At 46.1% G+C, this 21,155-nt stretch overlaps 1 protein-coding gene across 1 annotated transcript; it reads left to right on the forward strand.

Moving 5' to 3' along the window:
* The first annotated feature begins 1,147 nt into the window (after positions 1-1,147).
* Positions 1,148-20,943, forward strand: Cmas (cytidine monophosphate N-acetylneuraminic acid synthetase). The gene is made up of 8 exons (XM_034512036.2): positions 1,148-1,479; positions 9,409-9,551; positions 9,676-9,831; positions 12,688-12,821; positions 15,486-15,580; positions 16,100-16,271; positions 17,108-17,261; positions 20,368-20,943. The coding sequence occupies exons 1-8, from the start codon at positions 1,226-1,228 to the stop codon at positions 20,556-20,558; spliced, it is 1,299 nt and encodes a 432-aa protein (XP_034367927.1). The 5' UTR covers positions 1,148-1,225; the 3' UTR covers positions 20,559-20,943.
* Positions 20,944-21,155: the final 212 nt, after the last annotated feature.

Consider the following 21,155-nt stretch of genomic DNA (forward strand, 5'->3'; position numbering starts at 1 on the left):
CACCCCACTGGTGAGAGGCAGCAGTTTCTCAGAGGAATATATTTTATCAGACAATTTTTTTTTAAAGTTTCCTTAGAAGGGAACAGGTATGCACTACACTGGAAGAGATTAATAAAGCTGACACACCAGCGGAAAGTAACACTGTGGGCTGAATTAGCAGAGAATGCCAAGTCCATGGGAGACGGGGATGATGGCTAAAAATGTTGAGTTCGAGGCACCTGTAGGACATTAAAATGGGGCAATTTCTTGGAGAAGGAGATGAATCAGGAGTATAAAAGAAAGAATGTTTAATATATAAACGTTAAAACATAAAATTGATCCATGCGTAGGCACTCCATAGTATGCACTAAGAGCCTCAGTTTCCAAATGGGGAAGGTCTTTAGTTCATTCATTCATTCATTCATTCATTCCCTGGCAGTGAGGGCTCAGCCAGATTGCTTCCAGTTCCAGGCCACCCTGAGTTAGGTCATGAGTTCCTGGCAACTCTGAGGTATATAGTGAGCTCAAGGTCATATAGTGAGTTCAAGGCTAACCCGAGTTGGAGAGCAAAGCAGAGGATGATGGTAACTGTAAGAAAAGTGAGGTAGAGAAGACAGACTTGATCCCCACAGATTGAGACTGATTTATTGCAACATCGAGGGGTCCCAAGTTTTCTGTTGATGCTCACGCGTGCACACACACACACACACACACACACACACTAGTACTGTTTGAGAGCCCGAAATATTGTTTGTGGAATAATTAGGCTGGGACTAAGTAATTCTTTATGGCTAGGGGCTATTGCCCAGTACAACCCGACTCAGGTTCTCATGACCTGAAGTTACTCAACATATTGATGGGGATGGGGAGTGGTTGGAGAAGGAGAAGAAAGGAGAGAAAGAAGGGGAAAAGAACTAGAGGAAGGCATAAGGGGAGGGAGAAATGGGAGGATGGAAAAAGACTGGGGATATGAGTGGAGGAGGACTAATTCTCGTTTATTTTAGAAATCTCCGGACATAATTGAGCACTGCACGAAGTGCCGCTCAGCTAGTGGCTCCTCTGAGCTCACCTGGCCGGCCCCACTGCAGGGTGATGGAGCGGTGAACTACAACTCCCAGCGTGTCCCGGGGCTGACCAAGCCGTGGGCGTGGCCTGCGGCTGGCACAGCAAGAGGGCGGTACCGAGTGGAGTCGGCGGGGCCGAGCTCCCGGATGTGGAGTCGTTGGGGCGGCGGCGTGGGAGGAAGATGGACGCGCTGGAGAAGGGGGCCGCCACGTCGGGGCCCGCCCCGCGCGGACGGCCGTCCCGGGGCCGGCCCCCGAAGCTGCAGCGCAGCCGGGGCGCGGGGCGCGGCCTAGAGAAGCCGCCCCACCTGGCAGCGCTGGTGCTGGCCCGCGGCGGCAGCAAAGGCATCCCACTGAAGAACATCAAGCGCCTGGCGGGGGTTCCGCTCATTGGCTGGGTCCTGCGCGCCGCCCTGGACGCGGGGGTCTTCCAGAGGTGCGCATGTGCGGGAGCGGGGCCCCGGGTCAAAGGGTCGGGGTCCCCAGGCCTGACCCTGGGCCGCCCCTGTTGACGTGCGCCTGTCACCTCTGGGCTGCACTGACTGCCGGGCGCTCCAAGGCCCGGGAGGCAGCAGATGCATGAATGGAGTCCGGAGTTGGGGCTCTCCAGCTTAGAGAGTCTTCCCTCCCCTTTGGGGAAAAAAAAAAAAAAAAAAAAAAAAAGAGTCTCTGGCTGTGAGGCTGTGAGTCAGCACAAAGAGGAAATGTTCTCTACGTGTGTGTACGAGGTGTGACTGTTTTATGGGTGTGAATGGGTTTAGCCTACCTCCTGAACTTCGGCCTCACTAACGGCAGTTTTATCTTTGCATCCTCTCTGCCTCCACCAGATTGATCAGGAGTTACAAGTTGATGCCATTCATCAAAGGAGGGAGATAAAATCCTTTGCCAGCAATGGATTTAAATGCCAATGCTAGCTGCAACCAAATTCTGCTTGAATTTATTGCTGCCTTTTGATGGTTTGGTTTTTTAAGATGATTGATTCTGAAGACTATTAAGTCCTCATATTATGAAAGCAAGACTTTTTCACCCAACCAACATTGTTTAAAAATGGGATAGCAAAAGGTATAAATGTATTAGTTTTCTTTGTGTTTTGACCCAAAGGAAGTTCTGGGTGGAGCCAAAGAAACAGCTGGCTTCTGAAAATAACACGTACTAGGAAGTGTGCTAAGGAGAGATAGGGGAATATCGGGGATTCGGTTCAGCTCAGTTAACATTTCTTGAGCCCCACTTTTTTGCCTTACACATGCAAGGAACTAGCAAGATGATCCAGGCACAGTTCTAACCCTTATAGAGCTCACATTTGGTTTTTGTTTGGTTTTGTGTTTTTAAACCTTTCAGAATGCAAACTGCAAAGGAGTGAGAAGTTAATTATGTATAGGCCACAAGGACAAAGTAAAATCTCAGCATCTGTGAAGGGAAGAGAGTTCAAAGTCATACTGACCATAGATTGAGAAATCCATGTCTGGAAATGACTTTCAGAGTGGTAGAACTGGAAAAATGGCCCAGCGCTCGAGAGCCTGTACTGTTCTTCCAGAGGACCCAAGTTCCGTTCTCAGCATCGTTGTTGGATAGCTCACAACTGCCTGTAACTCCAGCACAAGGAGACTGGATATCCTTTTCTGGTCTCCACGTGCCCTTGCACTCTCATGGACACATTCACACTCTACAGTCTTTTAAAGGGGAAGTGTAATTGGTGGAGGAGATGGCTCAGTGGACAGAATGCTTGCCTTGTAAGCCTGAGGAACTAAGATCTCATTCCCTGAACCCACATACAGTCCAAGTGAGGAACTAGTGTGTCTGTAGCTACAGCAAGACAGGAGGTGGAGGAAGGACGGTCGGGAAACTCATGGGCCAGCCAGCTTGGTGTACCCAGTGACCAACGAAGAGAGACCCTGTCTTAAACAAGGTGGCAGGTGAGGAGCCGTCCCTGAGGTTGCTTTCTGACCTCCACACATGTACCGAGGCGTTCATGCATGCACTCACAAATGCACACCACATACACAAAGGGTAAGTCTTTACATAGACTAATCAGGCTTAAGAACAAAGGATGAACCTTTTATTCAGCAAATGCTGTCTATCTACTATATGTCTGCTGTGTGACTGACGCTGCTGCTGTCTTGAGCCATGCGTTAGAGCAGCAGGAGCCAGCCCAGAGAGAACCATGACAGGTGCAGCCCCATGTCCTCTCTAAAGCCACAGGCACTGATAGGAAGAGTACGGCTGATGGGACACGAGCCAGCAGGTGGAAGATGTCACCCCTGTCCCGTCTCTCTGGAGGTGGCGCTTAAAGCTCATGTGGGGCTTCTGAGGAGTTGGCTTTAGCTCTAGTCACATGGACACTGGGTGGTCCTCTGTTTCTTGGTTATCTACTCTCTTGATGTTCTGACACCCGGGTGTCAGCAGGTATTCCTGATCCTTGTAACCTGAAGAAAAGTGACTGATGGAGGTGATGTGACTGCTGGCTGTCTTTCTGACAGGAGGTGATGTGACTGCTGGCTGTCTTTCTGACAGGAGGTGATATGACTGCTGGCTGTCTTTCTGACAGGAGGTGATGTGACTGCTGGCTGTCTTTCTGACAGGAGGTGATGTGACTGCTGGCTGTCTTTCTGACAGGAGGTGATGTGACTGCTGGCTGTCTTCCTGACAGGAGGTGATGTGACTGCCTGTCTTCCTGATAGGAGGTGATGTGACTGCTGGTTGTCTTCCTGACAGGAGGTGATATGATTGGCTGTCTTCCTGACAGGAGGTGATATGACTGGCTGTCTTCCTGACAGGAGGTGATATGATTGGCTGTCTTCCTGACAGGAGATGATATGACTGGCTGTCTTCCTGACAGGAGGTGATATGATTGGCTGTCTTTCTGACAGGAGGTGATGTGACTGGCTGTCTTCCTGACAGGAGGTGATATGATTGGCTGTCTTTCTGACAGGAGGTGATGTGACTGCTGTCTTCCTGACAGGAGGTGTTGTGGCTGGCTGTCTTCCTGATAGGAGGTGATGTGACTGCTGTCTTCCTGACAGCTTCCCTTACCCTTCACAGACAAGGCTGCCCTTATTGGTTAATTTTTTGGGGAGTGTGGCAAAGAAGGGTGAAAGACACACTTGCTATTCCATTCCAGGGGCTGTGTTGTGTAAGCTCCTCTCTGTCTCTGTGCTTCCTGGCTGCCATGAGGTGGGCATCTCTGCTGCACTGTGCTTTGTTCAGCATGATACTCTGCCCCACCACAGGCCACAGTGTTTGAGCCAAGCAAGTATGGAAAGTCCTCAGAAAGTTAGTCAAAAGAAATCTTTTCTTAGGTTGTTTGGTGTATTATCACCACAACTACCACAGCTTAGCAACATGCAGAACACATTTATATGTGTGGTATCAGATGAGGTCCGTTATTGAAAGTGCACAAGATGGTATGCTCTGTCACGAGAATCTTCAATTTCTTGTTTCAGGATAGGCTGTCCCTTTCTGATATCAAGCAGAGTGTTATGAGATCCATCTGCCTCTACATACAAACATGACCATAGTCTTTGTCAACTTAAGACCGTGTCCTTAATTTGGGCCCCTTCTCATGACATACCCACCTAAGAAGTCGCAGTACCTCCAATAGAACAGACTGTTCCAGGGAAGTCATGATGGGCTCAGAGACCCCTAAGCCCTCTCTTACAGAGTGAGCTTAAGAAGTTTTCAGTCATAGAAACTCTCTCCTCCATGATAGGACTGTACAGACATGTGCCTTCCCTGTTCAGGTGAACTGTGGACCTTCTGCAGTGTAACTTCTGTCACCTCGGCCCCTATGGGAAAATAAGCCACAGTGGGCACCTTGCGCTTGAACTTGCTTTTTTGTCCCTAGTCATGATAGGCACTTGTTTCTCATCCTCTCATACATCCAGATGGTTCCCTGTGTGGGCTGACTGTTTGAACACCTCTTGGTGCCTCTCCCTTTCCTCCTCAGTCTTTAAAAATGCTTCCGGTTTCTGATTTCAGGATGTTGGAACCTAGTTTCTTCCTTATTGCAGTGGCTGTGGAGGACGGTGTGCCCTTTGTAGTTGTTAGTGTCTGGGTTTGTTTGCTTGCAGCACCTGTGTCTTTCCAGGTACAGTCAGGTTTGATCACCTTTGTGTTTTAAAATCCTCACCTCATCAGACTCCACGGCATCCCTGACTCATCCCCAAGCCAGTCACTGTGTTAAGTAGAAAACGAGTCCTGCATTAGCTTGGTCATCCCCACTTCTTGAATCCGCTGACAGCCCTCACTGAAGCGTCGTGAGGAAGGCTAAAGAACAATTACCAAAGGAGAAGACATCATCAGTCGAGAAGAACAGCAAGTAGTGAATAGTAGATGTTGGTGATTTTGCTAGGAAATTCCTGGTTCATTTATTGAAATGTTCCTGGGGGTGAGGGGGAACTGGGGAAATAGCGCAGCAGATAAATACCCTTGCTACCAAGCCCAAGAATCTGAATTTGATCCCTGGAATCCATGTAGTAGAAGGACAGAACAGACTCCTCCACACACAGGCATTTGTGTGCCCCTCATCCCTGCATACCACATACATAAAGTAAAAAAATAAATGTACGTTCACCTACACAACATCCCACTAAGAGTGATGCGTGCATCGGCGTCTCTGTAGCATCGGCGTCTCTGTAGCATCGGCGTCTCTGTAGCATCGGCGTCTCTGTAGCATCGGCGTCTCTGTAGCATCGGCGTCTCTGTAGCATCGGCGTCTCTGTAGCATCGGCGTCTCTGTAGCATCGGCGTCTCTGTAGCATCGGCGTCTCTGTAGCATCGGCGTCTCTGTAGCAGTCCTCCATCAGCGGAGGATGTGAGCCCTTGCTGGTCTTGTGTTTCTTTGAGCTGCCTGTAGTACCTGTAGCAATAACAGCGACTAGGAGGAGTAAACCCCTCCTCGGGCCAGCAGCTCGAGCTGCCCAGCTCTACCTGGAACCTGTCCGATGGATCTCACTCTATCTCTGGTGTCAGCTGCTCTGGATGCCCTCTGTGAGGACCTGTCAGGATTAATTCAGTGAGAGATGGGACCAGCAGTGCTTCCCTCAGTCTCTGCTGACCCACTCTGAAAAGTAGTCCTGTGCTGCTGCTTTGTGCCCCAGTTTGGAGCCAGCATTGTGGGGTGGTCAGGGTGTAGACCACAGCCTCACCATATGGTAGTCACGACACCATCGCCCCTTTGTACCCCAACATCTCCGTGTACAGGCAAGGCACATTGCTCAGCCCTGATGTTAATGGGCAGTGTTTCCTTGTATCAGATGCTCTTAGAACAGTCTGTCTTCTCATGGACCACGGCTCCCTTGCTTATAAATGAAGAATTAGTAATCTTAAAGGTGCCTTTCCTTTGACTTCGGACGTTTGATGGAAATGTGTGTTTATTCTGCCTTGCAGCTTTCAGCAGACTTTTTCTAGACAGGACCACACAGTATATATTGCCAGTTTTGCAGGCCAGATGGTCTCTGTTGTAATTTCTCAGTTCTGAGCCTGTATGTTATAAACGTGGTCATGGCGGTATATGAATGAAGGAATGTGGCCGTCCACCAGTAGAACATTACACAGTCTGAGGAGGAAACACTGTCCTACTCAGTGTGGTAAACAGTGTATCTTAGATCCCCAATTAAAATGTGTACATTGGGATTGAACTGGCTTTGTAAGACCCCTGGAGGACTTTGCAGCATCCTCCCTGCCTGCAGCTCTTGATTGCCTTCCTTAAGCAAACACTTAGGTTAGGAGGAGATGGTAGAAGAGTACGGTGGCCTGTTTATCAGGACCAGAGACTGAGATTCTTTTGTTCAGGAGGACCGGTGGGGGTGGGGGGCAGAGTTTTCAGCTTGTACATGATAGGCGTCGACAGAACTTTCCCAGGTTCCTAACCTCTCCTGAGGCAGTCAGCAGTCCAAAGGCTGGCTGGCGAGCACGTTCGCTAGAACAAATGTGAGAGCAAGCTGATCTTTTGATTCCTGTGTAGCAGAGCGGTGACCAGCGCGTACGTTTTAGCTTCATTTCTAAGCCTTCAGGTTTATGATTTGTAAGGGGTCTGTGTTCTGCCGTCATCCCTGAAATGACACTTTGTGGTTCAAAATAACTGTCACAGGCACCATGGCTGATACTGTGTGTGTTGAGTCAGGTGGAGCATGAGTTCAGTCCAGATTAAAGCCACTGACATTTACTTCCTGGAGTTGTTTTTAGGTTTGTTCATTCTGTCATACTTTCACTGACCCATTCCATCCAACGGCCCTCAACCAAAGAAAGGTCTGATCCCGTGTGTAAAGTGTGTTGTCACATGTCACAACAAGGACTATAAAGGGTGTGGGCGAACGTCAGGCATTAGAAGGAGCATGGGTACTGAATTGATTCTCATGTCTCTCTGACTGCTTCCAGGGATTACCGCCTTGTATGGGCCTGTCTCTACTGAAAGGCAAGAGTGTGAGGAAACAGATTGTCTTGCATCACCTGTCATACCCCAGGGTCCAGAATAGAGCCTGGGACAGATAGACCCCAGCAAACATTTCAGGGATGAAGGAATGAGAGAAGGAAGGAATGGGAGTCAAGCTGACAAACTTTTTGATTTATCTTGCAAACATTTCAAGCCAATCCCTGAAACCTCCACTGGAGAATCCTCACCCAGTCTGTGAGCTGTAGAGTAAATGCCAGGAGACGTGTGCCTTCACTCTCCTTCATATTTCTGTGTTCTCCTTATCCTTCCCTTCACTTGCATTTTCAAAACTCAACTCAGTTGTTTCATTAACATCAGTGTTGGGGGGGGGGGTGTTGGAATCTGTCACCAAACCATTTACAGCACAAAAGAAATCATGGGCACATTTGCTTGCACCATATGACATGAGTCAGCACTGGGAGACTTGGCCATGTAACCATCTTGTGTACCAGGCTTCCTTTGTGGAAAAAAACAAAAACAAAGGAGATGGGAGCTTATTGACTTTTTATCCTTACATTTAAATCCTCAATTATGTGTCCTTATGTAGGTGGTGGTGGTGAGCTGTGTGTGTGTGTGTGTGTGTGTGTGTGTGTGTGTGTGTGTGTGTGTGTATGTATGTGTGTGTGTGTGTGTGATATGTGGGGGGTGGACCACAGGAGGGTGTCAACTGTGTCCTGCTATATCACTCTCCACCTTATTCCAAAAGGCAGGGTTTCTCACTGAGGTTAGAGCTAGGCTGGCAGACACCAGTCAAACCTCCTGTTTGTGTCTATCAGAATTCTTGGTTATAGGTACACCTTGCAGCCATGTCAGGCTTTTTCCATGGGGACTAAAGGTTTGCACTCAGATCAGCTAGCAAGTACACTCATCACAGAATCATCTTCCCCGCCCTTAAATCCTCTTTCTACAAATGCTGAAGGGAATACATGAACTTAATAAATGGAATCTAGTGAGTAGAAGTTTTCAATTTCTTAAGTGATCTTGGAATAGGGTGTGTATATTCTTTTTCTCTCAGTAAATGCTGAATGAATTGGACTAAACAAAAAAAGTATGTGTGTACGACAGAGTCCAAATCTTGAAATATCTGCATTCTATCATTACTAAAGCATTGCGGTCCAAGTAGCATTTATGTCTTCTAGTTCCAGAAGTGGGAGCTTGTGAAGGTTCAGAAAAGAGAACTTCAGTAGAGACTAGTTTGTCCCCACAGAGAAGTACTTTGCTCTCTGTCTCAGGTGTACAGAGTGCAGTAGGCAGCTGAGATGCAATGCTTAGAGGTAGGCATTCCCCAACCAGTACAGTCTTGGTCTCTGGCATCAGTGGTGAGTGCTCAGGTGTCCACATACCCTCTGTTTCTAACATAAAGTTGGATTTTCTGGTCACGTGAACCTAAATCTGGATATTCACTTTCTTCTAAGCTTAAGACTATTTCAGTTAAGCCAAGTCCAGTGGACTTTTACACACATATTAGTGTCATGTTTATGATATTTTGGGTTTAAATTGGCATATCACCTTTAGCTTGCTTTAGATATGACTTCTAGTGATTTCCTAACTTAGTCTGTGGCTATCATACAAATACTGAGTTCATTTTTCCTAGTTTTAGAATTAGAATTTTAAACCTAAATAACATTTTTTGTGTTGCTTTTTTTTTATTTGCATTGTTTTGGATCTCTGTTTTTGTTTGTTTTGTTTTAAGGGTTTTGAAACAAGGTCTCTGTATGTGGTACTATCTGGCCTGGGACTCAGGAACATCACCCCATCCTGCTTCCTGAGCCTTGAGGGTCCAGGCACATACCACAATGCCTAGATTAATATTGCAGTACTTGGGCAAACACTTTTTCAACGCCAAGTGTGTGCATTGGTGCGGAGCTCTGCCTTACTGTTGGCAGTTTCTTTTGGTGACTTGATTATTTAACTTTCTTTTTACTGTCCAAACAGTGTGTGGGTTTCAACAGACCATGATGAAATTGAGAATGTGGCCAAACAGTTTGGTGCACAGGTTCATCGAAGAAGTTCTGAAACGTCCAAAGACAGCTCTACCTCACTAGATGCCATCGTAGAATTCCTGAATTATCACAATGGTATGAACTTTGACTACTCAATTCAGATGGTACCAGCACAAGCCTGTGTGAGCATTTCCTAAGATCTCAGTGCTGCGTGATCACCAGAATGGTACTTGACACCTTCCCTTTGTGTTGTCTTTAGAGGTTGACATTGTGGGGAATATCCAAGCTACATCTCCATGTTTACATCCCACTGACCTCCAGAAAGTTGCAGAAATGATCCGAGAAGAGGGATATGACTCTGTCTTCTCCGTTGTGAGGCGCCATCAGTTTCGATGGAGTGAAATTCAGAAAGGAGGTAACCAACTCATTTTACTAAAGGTCAGGCTTGGCTTTGCTTTGTTAGAGTAAATGCTGTTAGCAGAGAGAGAGCTAAGGAGCGGTAAGAGTGCTTGGTGCACAGCTGCAGCCAACAGGACAGGATAGTCCAGTGTGGTCTTGTTATAAAGCAAAATGGTAAAAACCAAAGCAGTCCATCTCCCACTCTTCAGACATTCTAGCCTGTGTTTCTGTTAGCTTGTGAAGCAGACATGGCAGTTTTCAGAGCAGAAACTTTGTTCTTGGCCTGTTTGGGGAACTCCAGACAGATCACACCAAACCCTCCCCAGGGATATCCTGAAGTTCAAGTCAGTGTTGGGGTGATGTGCTAGTTCAATAACTCAGCAAATATTTCAGGTAAAGAGATGGCAGGTCCCTAAGTATCACCATACATCTGAACGAAGCTGGAAGTGACTGAGTAAATACCTCACAACACTCAGAGTGAGTGCTGGGAACAGCTCTCTCATCTCTTCATGTGCTGTGACTCTTTGGAGCCCCTGGGAAGCAGAATACTGCTGGTGGGTGGCATCTAAACCAGGCTGGCGCTTTATTATGTTCCTTGTTTATAAAAATCATAGCTTCTGTGTAATCAGGACACCACAGGTTTTCTGTGACATTTTCTACACTTGTTACAGTCGATGTGCCATCCAACATGGTGGTCCTAGCAGCACTGATGCTGGAAGTGCCGACCATGCCAAGTCAAATGTCCCTTAAAAGTAGAGATACATATTGCAGGGGAATGCAGAGATGTCTTGGCAAGTAAGGCGTTCACCATAGCATGTGATCCTGATCCCCAAAATGTGTAAAAGGTGGTTAGGCATGACAGCCTTCTGTAGGTCCAGCTCTTGGTAGACAGAGAGAAGGGAATCCTGGGAGAAGTTGGCTGGCTTAAGATAGAATTAGGGATCACAATATAAGGTTAATAATCTTATATATACGACATGATAATTGCTTTCTTCTGACATTTCTTCTGAAGCAGCAGCATGAAGAGGCCTTCTGTCTTCTATGCTTTTCTTAGTGATAACCAGCCACCATCTCCATGATCATTGATTTCTCCAAGTCTACCGTGTCTTCTCTCAACTGCTCTTAAAAGTCTGGTTTCTCTTCTCCACGGCATGGTGTGGCTCTGCTGTTCGTAGTTCCCTTGCAGTAGGCTAGAAACTATTGCTAGTGTGTACTAGTCCTGTGATGTTTTTCTGCACGTTTTCTCTGTCCTCTTTCTGGAATCCATACTAAGTTAGTTTTTAGTTTCTGATATTTCTCTGTTAGCTCTGCTCTCTTTATTTCTCTGCTCAGTTTTGTGCCACCAATCAATCCTAGCTGGTGTGTGTTAGAGTTTATTAACTATCTCTTCAGCCAGCTTAGCTGTTGAATGGTTGGTTTTTCCTAGTCTGTATACCTGAGTTCAATCCATTCTGTGTTGAAATTTCCATGTGTATCCATTTTAAGCTCTTTTTTTTATGTCTTTAGCATATTTATGGCAATTATTGGAAAGTTCTTGATGCCAATTCTAGCATTTTTGTTCCTTTCTCTGAGTCATATCTCCTACCATTCATCCTCTTGAATGTGTAGCTTTCATATTTCTGCTTCTCTGAGTGTCTCATGATGTGTCAGGCACTTGCCATAAACATTGGAGTCCACATTTCCCTTCAGAGAGCACATACCTTCTCTGTGAGACACAGGAATGAGGGGCGGATGATTGTGATGCAGTTGTACTAGATTCATTAGACTATAGTTCCAGTCTGCTGCGCTGCCCAGTGTGGGTGCACAGTACAGGAAGGTTTGTAGGTAGAGTTGGCTCCCACTCAGCTACCATAGGCAGGGCAGAGATGTTAGCATATAGTTCTATAAGGACAGGAGATGTCAATACATGGTGCTACAAGGACAGGAAGACACCAGCACATGGCATTGTAAGGAAAGGACAGAAGGTGCCAGTCCCATGGTCCTGTAAGACTCTTGCCCAGTCTTCCAGCCTATCCCCTGCACAGGAACTTGGTGGTAGGAAGAACTAGTGTTCTAGTTGTGTTTCCTATGCCTGACAGTCTGTAGCCCACATCCATCAGTTAGAATTATTCCTCAGGTCCTCGCTCAACACAATCTCTCTGTTTCGGCCAAGTATGAGCTTGCTCACCATCCTCACACTCCAGGAGAGGACCTGTCCTGGCCCATCTTGTTGAATCCCTGGATTGTTAGCTGCCTGTCAACACACAATGTGTGCATACATAAGGCTTTGAGTTCACATCTCAGCACTGTGTAATCCTGGGCATGGTGGCACATGGCTGTCAGGTTATCCCAGCACTATGGAACCAGGAACATCAGAAGTTTAAAGTCATATTCAGCTAAGTAGGGAATTTGAGGCCAGCCTGGGTTACATGAAACTCTCACCAGAAAAAAAAGCCAAAAAGCTTCAGTGATTTAATGGGAAAGTCCTTAATGGAAGCACTTTCTACCCATGTTAGATAAATGCATACACTGTATTTCTGCATCTGGAGACAATGAGACACAGACTAAGGAGGTTAGTGCAGAATATTGATGGCAGTCCAAATCCTTGGGGACTGTTTAAAGGTTGGTGCATGTCCTCCAAAACCACAGAACCTGTACACATCCCTTAACCCCGAGTCTCTGACCTCCTTCGTGAAAGACCTTCCTGATACTGAGTGTTTAAAGGGAGAGACGAATCATTAGGAGCGATAGCAGTTGTCCCTTTACAGTAATGCCTTTTGTTTATCTAGATACAGATGTCTGCATTCTGAGGGGATTTTATTTGTGTTTTAAAGTTACTAAGTGAATAGTGTCTGTTCGAAGTAATGTAGACTACTGTAGCTTTTGCTTTTAGTTCGTGAAGTGACTGAGCCTCTGAACTTGAATCCAGCTAAACGGCCTCGTCGACAAGACTGGGATGGAGAGTTATATGAGAACGGCTCATTTTATTTTGCTAAAAGGCATTTGATAGAGATGGGTTACTTACAGGTTTGTATATTCATTTTATAACACTCTTCAACCCTTGTGTGTTGTGCTCTGGAGCTCTGGGAGAAGCTTGGTTGTCCTGTTTCCTGAGGAGAAGCAGGCTGACTTGAGGTGCTGTCCTGCAGCATTTCCCCCACGAAGATCTTTGGGATTCCCTGTAACCGTCTGTGGAATCTGTTCAGTTGAACACTGAGATAAAACTGGAGTGAGGGCTGAGAGCTGCTGGCATCCTGTGTTTGCATTAGCCGCCTCAGTAGTATGTGGTCCATGTACGGTTACAATTAGATTGTGCTGTGTGATTAAATCATTGCAACCGCATTACAAACAGGAAACAACCAGTTCAGCAGATCTGAGAGAGCCTCGACCCACCTGGTTTGCTTGAAGGCCAGGTCTCTCTCTGGGTCACCTTGGCTGGATGGTTTTGTGTGCTCACTTGCTGCTCTCATTCTTAAGAGGATTGGCAGTCTCAGTCTTAGAGCCTGCATGGCTACAGAGTATACTTGGAAATTGGTTCATTTCCCCTATAGATGACAAGCTTTCCTATGGGGGCTTGGGAAACACTATGTGGGTTACCTACAGCAGACTGACAGTTGTCGAGGAGTATACTCATCCCTACCCCACTGTACAGCAGGAACAGCTGAGGCTCTGGGAATGAAACAAGAGGGGCTGTGGGGACTTAGGAGCACTGCCCCCTCTTCCAGAGGAGCCAGGTTCAAGTCCCAGCACTCACATGGCAGCTTAGAGTCATTGGTGACTCCACTTCCAGCAGATTCAGTACCCTCTTCTGCCCTTCTTGTGCACAGACATGAATGCAAACAAAACATTCTGTGTACGTGAAAATAAATAAACTTTTAAAAATGAAATAATTCAGGACAGAAACAATACTGCCAAAATTGAGATGGGCCCTTATTTTACAAAAAAGGGGGTAGGAACCAGATTGGGTAGCATGGATAGAAGGAGTGGGGGGCAGGGGGAGCAGGGGAAATGGCTCTGGGTAAAGCACTTGCACAGAACTGTAAAGACTGAAGTTTAGATCCTCAGAAGCCACTACGTGCCTGGGGGACATGGTCCTGCCTATAATCCCAGTGCATAAAGGCAACCTGGCTTCCCCTGGCCATGTTGGCTAGCTAGGGTGGTCTGTCCCAGTGAGAAGGTGGAAAGTGATTGCGGGAGATTCTCAGTGCACTCTAAGGCCTTCACATGTGTGTGAGCACATGTTCATGTATGCATACATGTGTGTATCCATACACAGGAATATCATGCAGTGAATGCTAGTTTAGTGGTGGTCCACCTTCTGGACAAGCAGAAGACTAGTTTCGGTTGCCAACACCTAAAGAAAAACCTCTTTACTCTAAAATTTCTCCTGTGACTTATGTTCTGAGAACAAAGAATTTTTTTTCCTAGTCTTTAGGCCAGTACATAGGCAAACAGAAATTTGACCATTCATTTTCATTCTAGAGTTAAGGAAGGCTAGAACACACACACACACACACATGCTCACACATACACACACACATACATACACACACACACACATACACACACATACACACACACACACACATACACACACACATACACACACACACACACACCACACACACACACATACACACACACACACACATACACACACACATACACACACACACATACACACACACACACACATACACACACATACACACACACAATCCCTAGTTCTTTTCTAAGGACACCTGTGGTCTAGCCCTTCTCTAATGTGTAGATAAAAATTGTGTTTCTTACTGTAACAAGATTGTGAAAACAGGTTTTAATTTTCATTCTCTCATGTATTACATCCCGACTGCAGTCTCCTCTCCTCTCCTCCCAGTTCTCCCCTGTCCCACCTTCCCTCTTCTCTTCCCTCTCCCCTTTTCCCCAGATCCACTTCTCTATTTTCCTTCAGAGAAGAACAGGCCTTCCAGGGATACTACCAAACGTGTCATAGCAACCTATGATAAGATTAGGTGCATACCTCATTTCAAGGATGGACAAGGCAACCCAGTAGGAGGGAAAGGGTCCCAAAAGCTGCCAAAAGTACCAGAGACAGCCCACTCTCAGTGTTGGGAATCCCTCATAAAGACCAAGCCACACAACTATAAGAGTATGCAGAGGACCTAGGGTGAAAACAGTTTTTAAAAGTTAAGTTTCCCAGTAATTGATCTGGTTGTTGAAACAGAGGCAGCATTCTTTTCTCACCCTGTACCCTAGAATCTGCCTCAGCCTAGACATGCACTGTGCACCCAGGGACCTGGGACAGTCTGTGCAGTGGTGCTGTCGGTGGCTAGTCCAACCCTGGCCAGGGACCAAGACCTGAAAGCCCAGGTGCTGCTGTCAGGGGACAGTAGGAAACTTGTCATCTGGCAGAGGAAGAGCGGCATATGTCAGGGTCCTAGAAAGCTGGAGGCAGGATGTCCTTTCTGCCCCTTCACCTTAAATCAGATCTATTTAAAGGAACGCAGGGAACCTGCACGGTAGACAGAGCTCAAAACTCCTTTGTTTGGCTTGAAGTTTCTTTTCAGAAGAATCATTTGGGGTGTGTTGCTGGTTTACTAGAGTCTTTGTTTTCTCAGTGTAAACCCAAGTCCAAGCTGCATATCCATAAGTGAATATCAGAATAACACGTAGCATCTCTGTTGTTTTTAGGGTGGAAAGATGGCATATTATGAAATGCGAGCCGAGCACAGTGTGGACATAGATGTGGACATCGACTGGCCGATTGCAGAGCAAAGAGTTCTGAGGTAAAGGAAGGGAAAAGCATGAGACCGCTGGGACCAAAGCCCAGGTCTCTTCAGCACATTTAATTGGCCTTCTGGACATTGATTTGAGACAGTCTGTGCTCCGTTTCTTTGAATGGGAGGTGTGTATATGGCACAGTTGCAATGACTCACGCTAACCTGGGGGCTGCAGTCTGGCTGAGCAGTGCTACTTATAGGCTCTCTCGCTCCGTCTGCAGTATGCAATGAACTGACGAGGAGTGTCTGAGTGACCACGGCACTGCCGCCTGTGGCCGGGGAGTGCTGCTTATAGGCTCTCTCGCTCCGTCTGCAGTATGCAGTGAACTGACGAGGAGTGTCTGAGTGACCACGGCACTGCCGCCTGTGGCCGGGGAGCGCTGCTTATAGGCTCTCTCGCTCTGTCTGCAGTATGCAGTGAACTGACGAGGAGTGTCTGAGTGACCACGGCACTGCCGCCTGTGGCCGGGGAGCGCCCTAGGACTGTCGGGTTTGTGCTCACATCTCTATCTCGGTTTCTTTTAGATTTGGCTATTTTGGAAAAGAGAAGCTGAAGGAGATAAAGCTTTTGGTTTGTAATATTGATGGATGTCTCACCAATGGCCACATTTATGTATCAGGAGACCAAAAAGAAATAATATCTTATGATGTAAAAGATGCTATTGGCATAAGCTTATTAAAGAAAAGTGGTATTGAGGTATGTGCTTTCTTAATACAGTAATACCTACAAGATTCTGATTCAGAGTCAAAGAACATTCTAGTAATTAAGAGATTTAAAATTCACTATTTACATAAAGTTTTTGAAGTATTGCTTGGTGTATTCCTAGAGAACTCTAGACACTTGAAAGATGAAATTGGACTTGTTTTCAGCAATTAATATTTCATACTTAGTCGTATTTTAAACACATTTCTTCATTTTCTGTAGAACCTTAAACAAGGAAAATTTTTTTACATAGTGTTGGCAACTAGAAACGGGCAAGCAGCATGTAGACTTTAAAGTCTGGTTTATCCGTGTGGGTGGAGTTATTAATGCACAATAATGCAATGTATAAGTATATTTTTCTTAAAATGAAGGTTAAGCTGGGCCTAGTGACATAGACCTGACACCCCAGCTACTAGGGATGATGAGTTCCAGGACTGACTAAGTCAGCAGTGCTGTGTCTCAGGTAAAACATGGAAAGGAGGCTGGGCTGTCACTCAGAGATAAACACTGCTCAGCATGTGTGCATGATCCCTGGGGTTCAGTCCACAGTCTGGGAAGCAAAACGTAATTGCAGTCACTAGAAATGTTCAGTACGGGATGCTCTGAGCAGGTGACTGACAGGGAGCAGGCTGTATGTCACCGGCCACAGCTGGTGTGCTGTCCTGATAGGCCTTGGAAGTGAAGCCAGCTTTGTTTCACAGCTGATTTTCCCAACTGGCCCTTCAGGGGGTGAGGGGGACCACTCATTTGTGACTTGACTCTTCACAGCTTGATTTGCTGCCAAGCCTGTCTGTCTCCCTCTCTTCCTAACAGCCCCACTTCTTTTCCAGGTAAGGCTCATCTCAGAAAGGGCCTGCTCCAAGCAGACGCTCTCCGCCTTAAAGCTGGACTGTAAAACAGAAGTCAGTGTGTCAGACAAGCTGGCCATCGTGGATGAGTGGAGGAAGGAGATGGGCCTGTGCTGGAAGGAAGTGGCCTATCTCGGTGGGTCATCTGAGGATCTGCTTGTCCTGTCAGAAATAACCAGAAAGGAAAGCTCCTAAGTGACTGTAGGGAAGTAGAGATCTCTTAAGCTGCACACCAGAGTATGACATTAGAATAGTCTGGGCCAGTGAGAAGGCTGGTGGTAATGGCAGTCACTGCTATGTGTGGTAACCAGAGGTCACTCCCCAGGATACATCTGGTAAAAAGAGAGAGATGGCCTTTGAAAGTTATTTAACCTTCAGCTCTTTAACCTCTACAGGAGAGCCATGGCACATGCTCACCAGTGCCACCACCCACACACAGATAGGTAGCCATTGAGGCAGCTGTTCTGAAGCCTACCGTGACAGGATGTCAGAACTGTCTAGTGGAGTTTCTCCCACACATAACTGTGGTGTCACACTGTCACCATGTCAGTAAGCTGGAAGTGTCAGGAGTATGATGCCTTAGAGCTGTTACAATCTAGGCAAAGGACCAGCAGTTTCTGATAACAACATTTTTTACTATTTGCTTTTTAACCTACAAATTTTAAGGAAGAAATGGAAGGAATGTGCCACTGATGGAGAGAAAACAAGCTGACCTACTATCCTGCACAAGCAGCGTGCATACAAGTGAACACTAGATAGCCAGCCGTTAAGGACTGTGCTGACATCTGTTCATTGGCGTGTGCTGAGCTGTGTGAGAGTTTCAGGTTAATGCTAAGCAGATGTGCTTAGCTGATCCCTACTGTGTGCACACAAGTGGAACTAGTTGCTAGGACCATAGCATCAGCCTATAAGCTGCAACCTGATGACGTCAGCACTGTAAGGATTGAGTCGAGCAAGTTGTAAGGTGCACAGTGACTACATACAGATCATGTATGAAGTAGACAAAGACAGATGACACCAGCCTCAAGAAAGCTCGCACAGCCTGTGTTCTTGAGGTGTTGGAATAGCTTTGCAGCCCAGGACAGAGAACAATTTCATAGCACATTTGTTACAGAAAGCACCACCCATGTGATACATGGGATCCCTGCTGTACTCATTATTCATGCGGCTCAAGGAAGCTTCCATATGGCTGACTTTGCATATTCATAATCAAAGAGCGAACTAAACCAACATTAGAGAGAAAAACAGAAGGCTGCACATCATATAGGAACTGGGTCATCTATGTAGACATAGGCTGAGAATCAGACTTCAGAATGCACATCATATAGGAACTGTGTCATCTATGTAGACATAGGCTGAGAATCGGACTTCAGAAGGCATTGACAAAGGAGTAGTGACAATCATCCTGAATGGTAGCATTTGCTTGCATTTAAGAAAATGTTGCTGTGGGGAATATGTATGGCTTGAACACCCCCTCAACACACATACAAAACAAGGTTAGGAAGTAGAGAATAGTTCCTAAATGTTTACTTCAGGATGTAAGTGCTGTTTCAAAAAGGCACATAAATGTATAAAAATACATTCCAGGCCTAGAAAAATGGTTCACTGCTTAAGAGCACTGGCTATTCTCAGAGAACCCAAGTTTGATTTCCAGCACACACATAGCAGTTCACAACCAGCTGTAACTGCAATCCAGGGGACCCAGCGCCCTCTTCAGGCCTCCAGAGGTACTGTATACACATGGTGCAGAGACATACATGCAGGTAAAGCGCTCATACACATAATATAAATGTATAACAGCATTAGTGCTGTGCTGAGCATGGTGGTGTGTGCCCACAGGCCCAGCATGCAAAAGCAGCAGGAGGGTTGTAGGTTCAAGTTTGCATCTCAATAACTCTCATAAGAAAAATTTAAATTTAGGATTCTGAAGAGTAATACTGGTGTTACTTTTCAGTGGAAACCATCAGTGTAGTACCTTGAGTTACAGTGAAACATTTCTGTGGATGGACACCAAGAACTTGGGAGGCGACATTTTCTCAGTGCTAGCTGGTAGTCAATCCAGAATGGTGACTGTCTCACTCTTGGCCGCGGGTATTTCTTCTAAAAGGTGTTGGACAAGACGGGCAGGGGAGGGTGGAGTTTGTTAATGTAATAGTGTTTATTCTAGTGCTTGCAGTGTGGCAGCCTTCCTACACGTGGTGTATGACATAACAGCCTTCCTACACGTGGTGTATGACATAACAGCCTTCCTACACGTGGTGTATGACATAACAGCCTTCCTACACGTGGTGTATGACAGAAGCCAGAGAGTTGCTGTAGTTGGAAGGAGGAGGACTTGGATTAGCAAATGCACCCTGGGCTCCTGGGGTACGGGAGGAGAGGAACTTGTAGTAACGAATGCAATGTGTGGGCTCCTGGATTTTAAAATCTCAGAATGAAAAGACAGTTCAGAAGAGCTTGGAGAGGTGGCCTCAGACCTGAGTCTGAAGAGCCAGCAAGATGGCCCAGTGGATAAAGGCACTTGCTACAGAGCTTGATAACTTAAGTTCAACCCTGGACCCATGTGGTAGAAGGAGAGAACCAGCTCCCACAAGTTGTCCCCTGTCCATGTGCACACACATGATAAGTGCATGAGTAATATATTGACTGAGAGACATCTGACACTGACCCCAGCCTCCGAGCACATGTGTGCCTACACACAACGACAAGTGCTTAGATGGTTGGTGACATTTGACCATAATCAGTTATTAAATCATTTTAAGGAATTACTATTTATTGTATGAGTTTGACAACCATATTTTTATTAGCTATAAGTGCTTAAAGGTTTGGGAATAAGGGCCAGCATGTGGTGACCCACACCTTTAATTTCAGCACTCTTGAGGCAGAGGCAGAATCTTTTTGGGAGTCTTCCATACTCTATTGCTAAGAAAACTAACAGGGCATAGAGAGGAATAGTGATTAAATAATGTAAAGCTGATGATTACTACATAGGATAGCTTGGACCCTTGCATGTATTTGATTTTTCAAATGATAGCAAGGCTATTATTTGTAATTCAAGTACAGAATTTCTGGTCCTTACAATATACACAGTAGGTAAAGGGCGTGCCCCATTCTCACTTGTACTTAAAGTGTTGCTTTGTTCTGTGTGATTGTTAGTGTGCCTGCAGACGTAACGGTTGTGCTTTGCATCGTTTTGCTGGAACATTCTGTCTCGTGTTGAACAGCTTCTGTCTTGCTCACAGGAAATGAGGTGTCTGATGAGGAGTGCCTGAAGAGAGTGGGCCTGAGCGCCGTCCCTGCCGACGCCTGCTCCGGGGCCCAGAAGGCCGTGGGTTATATCTGCAAATGCAACGGTGGCCGGGGAGCCATCCGGGAGTTTGCAGAGCACATTTTCCTCCTGATTGAAAAGGTTAATAACTCATGCCAAAAATAGAAATTGTTGTAGTGTGGGGAAAGGGGGAATGAAGCCTTTTTCAGCCACTTTGTTTTTGATCAAGTCCCGCAGTGTAATCTGCTGGCGTGTGATCTGATTTGTGAGATACCTTACTCTTCTCAAAGCTGAATTTTCTCAAATCATTGTTCCAGAATCCACAACATAATTATGTCTGCTTTCCTCCTGATGCAAGGTAATTACTGAGGGATTGACCTAGTCTTTCTTGGACTTCTAGTGAATGCAAGTCAGACATCATAAACAATCAACTTTGTATTGTGCCCTGTCAAACTGTGTTTGTGTGGTGTTAATGATACTGGGATTTTATTTATTTTAAGGCAGTGTGTCTGGTAAGACACCCTGTGTTAATAAAGTTAGAGTTCACAGACTTGTTGAAGTTTCTGTACTGTAGAAGACACTTTCTAGGCATTTCCTATAAGCAGTAGCTGTATAGATTCAGAAACTGGCGACTGGAAACCAAGTATGAACCATGGTGACTGTGCTTTGTACGTGCACATAGAGAGAACGCACACAGGTAAATACAGAGATCTAAGGATGCTCATGCCTCTACTTATCGAGTATTTAGAGATGGCAGGACGA

The sequence above is a fragment of the Arvicanthis niloticus genome, chromosome 9 (genome assembly GCF_011762505.2).
Source record: "Arvicanthis niloticus isolate mArvNil1 chromosome 9, mArvNil1.pat.X, whole genome shotgun sequence".
Classification (NCBI taxonomy): Eukaryota; Metazoa; Chordata; class Mammalia; order Rodentia; family Muridae; genus Arvicanthis; species Arvicanthis niloticus.

Excerpts from the sequence above, each read along its gene's own strand:
- Cmas (XM_034512036.2), top strand. The coding sequence starts at position 1,226 with ATGGACGCGCTGGAGAAGGGGGCCGCCACGTCGGGGCCCGCCCCGCGC. Across the intron at positions 12,822-15,485 it reads TAGAGATGGGTTACTTACAG|GGTGGAAAGATGGCATATTA; the intron begins GTTTGTATATTC and ends TGTTGTTTTTAG. Across the intron at positions 15,581-16,099 it reads GCAGAGCAAAGAGTTCTGAG|ATTTGGCTATTTTGGAAAAG; the intron begins GTAAAGGAAGGG and ends GGTTTCTTTTAG.